The 7,069-nt window shown below is 29.3% G+C and overlaps 1 protein-coding gene across 1 annotated transcript; it reads left to right on the top strand.

Moving 5' to 3' along the window:
* The first annotated feature begins 2,765 nt into the window (after window positions 1–2,765).
* Window positions 2,766–6,050, top strand: LOC116773637 (CDK-activating kinase assembly factor MAT1). Its single transcript, XM_032666130.2, has 5 exons — window positions 2,766–3,049; window positions 3,123–3,419; window positions 3,697–3,929; window positions 4,532–4,704; window positions 5,875–6,050. The coding sequence occupies exons 1-5, from the start codon at window positions 2,926–2,928 to the stop codon at window positions 5,972–5,974; spliced, it is 927 nt and encodes a 308-aa protein (XP_032522021.1). The 5' UTR covers window positions 2,766–2,925; the 3' UTR covers window positions 5,975–6,050.
* The last annotated feature ends 1,019 nt before the right edge of the window (window positions 6,051–7,069 follow it).

The raw sequence follows: 7,069 nt of genomic DNA, 5'->3' as shown, positions 1-7,069 counted from the left end.
TGACGTAAACGTTTTTATGCTATGGATTCACTGTGGAATATTTTGCTAACGTCATCCGAATGTCGAACATTTTCAATTCACTTCTACAAGGTGTCAAACACGCATATTTTGTTAAGATGACAGAAAACGTCACTTTTTAGTGAAAAAAAAAACTGGAAGTGGATATTTATTAATAATTTTAAAACGGCTGATAAATTTATCGACCCAAAATGGAGTATACAGATATGACTATAAAATTCATCTTAACAATAACCGGTATCCCGATAATTATGGCTTTGACAAATAAAATGAAGTGGAATTTAATGACGATGTATCTACTGTCAACTTATAAGTATTGTTATACGCTATTAAAATTAAAAACGCATTTGAGTTGTTGACCTCAGAGATATTTTAATACTTCCTGTGTTTATCCTCAAAAGTAAGACCATCATAACAAGATACGCTTCTTCTGTTAAGAAAATCAGTTAGATTTATTTAATGATTTAATTTATAACGTGAAACAATACGATTCTTACCGTATTTATAACACGTGACTTATATATATATATTTTATTATCTTAAAAAATATATTAAAGATTTCTTGTATTTAAGTAGAAATTATTGTAGTTTGGCTTCTTTTCTGCTATACATTTGACCATAAATGTCTTAAAATACATTAATTGCCAGCCTTATTCCTGGACGTAATACCAATGTCATTTGTTCCGAGTTTTATGTACATTCTAAGAATATGTAGACACCACTGATAGAAGGTGAAGGAAAACATCGTGAGGAAACCTGGTCTTATAATTTCAAATTATAAGATTGAAATCGCCACCCCGTCTTGAGCAAGCGTGGTGATTAATGCTCCAACCTTCTCCATGTGAGAAGAGGCCTTTGCTCAGCAGTGGGCTCTGATAGGCTGATGATGATGATAACTTTACTAAGAGAATTTGTTATAATTTTTGTTAGTCACCTAACTATAGTGAAATATTCATAGGAATAGAACTGAACTATAATTTAATTCACTTAAATATTCTCAATACAGTTACAATATATTGGATTTAAGTTAAAGTATAAGAAGGTTTAATTGAAATGTATAAGTTTTCATCTGTTCAAATTTATAAAAAAAAGTATTTATTGTTATTTAAAATGTGGATAGATTGCTATTGCATTGACCCCATTGTACTATCACGGGTATTACCAAGTACGTATTTTCTACTGGTAAAAGTTATATTAAGTGTATAGGTAATATATAGATATAAACTAAAAACAAGTTTACAATAAAGAAAATATTAATAAACTCAATTGGAAACAAATATTGTATATAAAGAATTCAAAGAGGTTTTATATTTTTATAAATATTCAACGAAATATTTCGATGTCCTCTAAAATATCGTGAAAAATAGTGATATTATGGTAACATTATTTGATCCACAAATATTAATCACCACCAACATAAAGATAGTGATAAGACCTCCGAGTGAGTCTTTTAACCTGAATCCCCAATATAATTATCCTTTCAGTGCAAATACTGCTTTTCTCACGAATATTATTAGACAATAATAATTAATTTCTTTTAAATAAATCATTTTTTTAAGAATAAAAAACCTTCTTCATCAAATTTCCACTGTCATTACCGTTGTAGTTTTTTCTTTTTCATCTTTGTCAGGAGCTCAATTAACTGTCTCATTTGGCTTTTTTTAACCTGCTTTTGTATTAGCTTGGGTTGTATGTATGTATGTAACGCAATCTTTGAGCTTAATTTTCACCGGTTTCTAGAAGTCTTAATAATTTGAAATTTTGCATACGTATCAAGGACCGATGACAATGCAATGATTTGATAACAATTTTCCATTATCCTTGCTAGGACCGCCAGGATTAATGAATTATTTTATAGATTATCTGTAGTGGAGTGAGAGAGAGCTAGTGCGCGGTCTGTGCATGTCTGCAGTTCAATAATAGTTTTTAAAAAAAATAAAAAACAAAAAAACACGCTTTTAAAATTAATGAATTAAAAAAATAAAAATAAATAATAGTTTAAAAAAACTTAAAAAAAAAACACTCTTTTATAGCTAACCGAACTAAAAAATAGAAAATAATTTTCAATTACAGAGAAATTATATTACACTAATAGAAGGTCAAACAATAATACATTGTTAATCACCTCAAAATAAAATTTAAGTTATTAACAGAATAATTTAATTTAGAATAAAAAGCGTGGGGTGCATTGGACTACATTTCAAATCTTTTCTCTCATAGTTAGATAGTTGCCACTAAAATTATTGTGACATTTAATATCAAGCACCCCACGCTTTTTACTCTCAATGAAATTATTCTGTGAATAACTTAACTTTTATTTTGAGGTGATTAACTATGAATGATTGTTTGGCCTTCTACAACTGTAATATAATTTCTTTGTAATTGAAAATGATTTTCTATTTTTTAGCTCGGTTAGCTATAAAAGCGTGTTTTTTTTAATGATAACTTGGAATTCTCATTAGGCCTAATGAGAAAGAATCCTGTGCGGTTTTAAGTATCGTCTGTTGAAACAGCGCCCTCTATGGTTCATGAGTATGGTTGTCAAGGATTTAATTATACTTTTTTAAAACGTATTGTTTCAAAATTATAATATAAAAATATTAATTGCCACTTAAATTTAAAAAATATACACCTCACTAAATAAAAAGACATATTTACTATTAAACAATATCTCTTAAAAGTTTCACCTTATATTTTTTATCTGTATTGGAAAACCTTTGTTGACGTTTGAAAAGCCGGTCAAATATGAAGTAGACTAGACTATAATTCACAATTCATACATGTCAGTCAACAAGATACCAACATTAATACATATAATTCAAGCGTTAAGTTCGAAGTTTAAAAAAAAATAGGGAGGCAATGATTACGGCTGTTTAGTTACAAAAAGTTTTGATATTATTAATAAAGATGGATGATCAAGCATGTCCCCGTTGTAAAACAACGAAATACAGAAATCCATCCCTAAAGTTGATGGTAAACATTTGTGGCCATGCTTTGTGCGAGAGCTGTGTTGATTTATTGTTTTTAAAAGGTAATTTTAGTTTACACGTTAGTAAATTTAAATGGTTATGATAAAACTTTTATGTGTACTCATTTTATTACAGGATCTGGTTCATGTCCTGATTGCAATGTTCCTTTGCGTCGTAGTAATTTTCGTGTACAGCTTTTCGAAGATTCCATGGTGGAAAAAGAAATGGATATAAGAAAACGTGTTCTCAAGGATTTTAACAAAAAAGAAGAGGACTTCTCAACACTCAGAGAATATAACGATTATTTAGAAGAAATAGAAGTAATAATATATAATTTAGTCAATAACATAGATGTGGTCGGAACAAACAAAAGGATAGAACAATATAAAAGGGATAATAAAGAACTTATTATGAAAAACAAAGCCAAAATCGGTGAGTACTAATAAGTATACTATGAAAATACTGTCTGCTACATTACCGATTACACATTTGTGAGAAACTGTTGTGTTTATATATACTACACAATTATACAATTCATTTTTATACAACAGAATTATACATTTTTACCTAATGTCTTGTTCCTTAACAGCAACAATGATCATTATTTGATCTTGTTTAGTTGTATAATAGTATCATAATTTGTGTCATATATCCAAAAACAATAGCTAACATTCATACATACTAACTTATTCAACTCATCCATATTTAGGTAGGGAAGAAATAGAATTAGAGGAGATATTGGAAATTGAAAAGCAAATGGAGGAATTAAGACGTCAGGAAATAGCTAAGATGGAGGATGAGGCGAAGAAACAGAAAATAAGAGCAAAGGAAGCTTTGATTGATGAGTTAATGTTCGCCGACGGAGACGCTAAAGATATATTGAACACATTCGCACAAACTGTGGCTAATAAGCAAGAGGAAGTTGTGCCGCTGCTACCTAAAGTATGCTTGCACGTATTTCTCAATACTTTTGATATGTTTTTAGGGGAAAGTCATTGCATTTAAATGTCTTATACGAAAAGAGTTAGTGATACTTATAGCTTGAATGAAATTATATATATATATATATATCTGTGATTTAATAGGAAAAAAATTTAATGGAAAATGAAATGACAATTTTATATTTGATTAAACAAACACCATCACTCACAACTGTAGCTGTAAGGAAAAAGAAAAAAAATTATATATATATATACACACACACACACACACACACATATATATAATTTAATTCAAGCTATAAGTATCACTCTTTATATATATATATATATTTTCTTCAGATATATTTGATTGACTTTCTCTTCATATGTGATAATAACGTAAAATATAAAAATAATTTTTACTTTTTATAAAACCATTATTAATTTTAAATGCTGATATTTGGAATGAGCTAAAAATTTACGGCTTATGTAGTTACAGATTACTTTAAACAATGAGATTGTGCATCAAAATGTTATATGACTAAGTTTTTTTAATTTTAAATAATTTTTTTGAGTGTTTTTGTTATAAAAAAAATTTTAAATTCACATGTTTTCTCGTAACAGGTGACACAGTTTTCATCGGGTGTGAAATTTACTAGAGGTTCGAGTCAGGCAATACCTATAATAGAAGAAGGGCCGCTTTACAAATATGAACCGTTAGAAATACCAGATAGATGTGGACCCGATCCACCGTCGTTGGAGGAGATTATGAATAACGGGTTTCTGCATCACGTTAGGTTGGTGTTGAATATATACTTGGTCGGTATCGTTAAATACTGTAATGTAGGGAGATCACTTCGTTATGTTGGGGTCCGTCATTGAGTCTTGCTATCTAGCACAATATACACAACGAAATTAATACAGCCTGTATACATTGACTTGACAAATATAAGTGCTTAAGAGATTTTATATATAGTTTGTCACTATTTCAATATTCGAACCAAGGAACAGTCTTTACTGAAGTTGATATTATCTGAAAAGCCACAAAATAATAAAGGTTTTTCTTTAAAGCCGTAAAATAGTAAAAGTTTGTGTTAAAAGCCACAACTAGCATAATAGAGGCTGATAAATGATAGAATATTTTTTTTGTTTCATTTACATAATAGAATTTTAATGGAAACAATATTATTGAACCCGTAGAAACATAATATAAAATGTTTTAAGTTTTAAAGTTGTGTAATTCTCTACACATGTATTTTACGACAACGAATAATCTTATAAGATATTAAAATTATTTTTTTTTTTCTGACTTTTTATAAATATTTTTTCCAAAATGTTTTTCTAACTTCATTCGATTGAGTGTTATTTTTTACAACATTACTTTAGAAATGATTATTTTTTGAGCATTTTGAAAGAACTATGCCTATTATTATAATTCATATAAGGTACAATCTCCGTACGTACAAATAAATGTCTAATTAATGAAGGTTGTATATATCGGATTTATTACAAATTCATTATTTTAAAGAGAGGACGCCAGCCTCGCTGACGTCACTAATGTCACTTGTTTCAGTACGTTCCAGATATTTTAAAATGAAACTTCAATTCTTCTAAATGTTCTTGTATTTCTCGAAGGTTCTTCATAATCACATTCTTTATGCTCCGCACTCGCTAAACTCTGCAGTCCGCTGTCGTGCGTCCAGACGTCATATTTATACCAAAATTCAAACATAGTTCTCTTCTCCTTTTAAACAGTCTTTGATTTCGTTTTACTTTTAACAATAGTAACGACGACCAATAAGTTGTTATAATAATTGATGCCAGTCTTGAGTTATTTTCATGTTGCATCCGTCATTGAAGCTGCTTGCGCCGATATATATGATATTCGCCTCGGACTGATAAAAGGCATATTAATTAAATAGTTTTCACTTATTAACAAACTAAATAGGTTGTATATATTTTCACAGAGCAGAGAACGAGACAGAGAAAGCTGGTGGTTATACATCTACTCTACCGTGTCTGAGAGCACTCCAAGATGCACTCTCCGGCCTCTACCACGCCAGCTGACATCCGCCCATAGTCGACACTATAGTGCTTGATTAGTTGTTGTTTTTTTTTTTATTTAATAAAAACTTTTTGCTTTGGTTCTATTTTTATTTCGTTGAATGTATAGTGTTGCTAGTGGGAAAAACTCAGTGTGAGGATGAATGGCGTTTAAGTTATGGCGATGATAATGTTTTTTGTTGAAGGATTTTCTTGATGGATCCTTCTGTGTATGTGTATATATTATTTTTTATATATGTTACTTGATTTAATTAATGTTTGTACATACAATAATTTTGTGTCTACAAATAATATTACTAAGTATTATATTAAAGATGAATACTATGAAAATTTTTCTGTAAATGGAATTTTTTGTGCAAAGGGAGTAAGTAGGGTGTACGGGTTAAGTATAACTATATATAAGTATTAAGTGTATGTATGTATGCACGTTTAAATTGTAAGCAGTAATATCTATATATAAATTATCCTCTCTGCGAGTATGAATTTCCTATAGTTATGTCTGATTAGGATTCCAATGGTGGCGTTACTAACATAATATATGTGTTCCTTAATTTTTAACGAAAACTAGTAAGCAATGAACCCACAGAGGATTCGAATAAAACTTAAATGAATGTGACCATATAAAAATAAATATTTTTTGATAGTTATATTATATATAAGATTAACCGAACACATGCGCTTTACCAGAAATGTTTAATACAAGCAAATTTAAAAGTTTAAGAGAAAAAAATACTACGTGGATTCCCTCCGCGCGGGAGAAGTGAAACTTCGTAATGTGGAAATGAAAATAGAAAGGAGTAGAAGTTTATTTTCAGAAAACTCATAGTTTTTTTATACAAACTTTGTAAACATTGCTTATTGACCCATCCATTTACTCTCGCTCCGTCTCTTTCTATTCCTCCATAGGAGCGTTGAACGTTTAACGCAACCTTGTTAGAAGTCGCATTAGAAGTTTCGCTTCAATAAATAAAATTAAAAAATGTATAAATTTAGTAAATACTATGAAGCTGTCATTTAACATTAATTTTTTCATTATAAAGAAGTTTACACAGTAAAGTATATATTATATGAGAAATGTTGCCAGTTTTGTTTAATAAA

Source organism: Danaus plexippus (genome assembly GCF_018135715.1).
Source record: "Danaus plexippus chromosome 22 unlocalized genomic scaffold, MEX_DaPlex mxdp_27, whole genome shotgun sequence".
Taxonomy (NCBI): Eukaryota; Metazoa; Arthropoda; class Insecta; order Lepidoptera; family Nymphalidae; genus Danaus; species Danaus plexippus.
This window is presented reverse-complemented; position numbering and strand designations above follow the sequence as displayed.

Bases quoted from the DNA above. Each gene is read 5' to 3' on its own strand.
- LOC116773637 (XM_032666130.2), top strand. From the start codon at position 2,926: ATGGATGATCAAGCATGTCCCCGTTGTAAAACAACGAAATACAGAAAT. The intron at 3,420-3,696 runs GTGAGTACTAAT...ATCCATATTTAG, and splicing joins GAAAAACAAAGCCAAAATCG to GTAGGGAAGAAATAGAATTA. The intron at 4,705-5,874 runs GTTGGTGTTGAA...ATATTTTCACAG, and splicing joins GGGTTTCTGCATCACGTTAG to AGCAGAGAACGAGACAGAGA.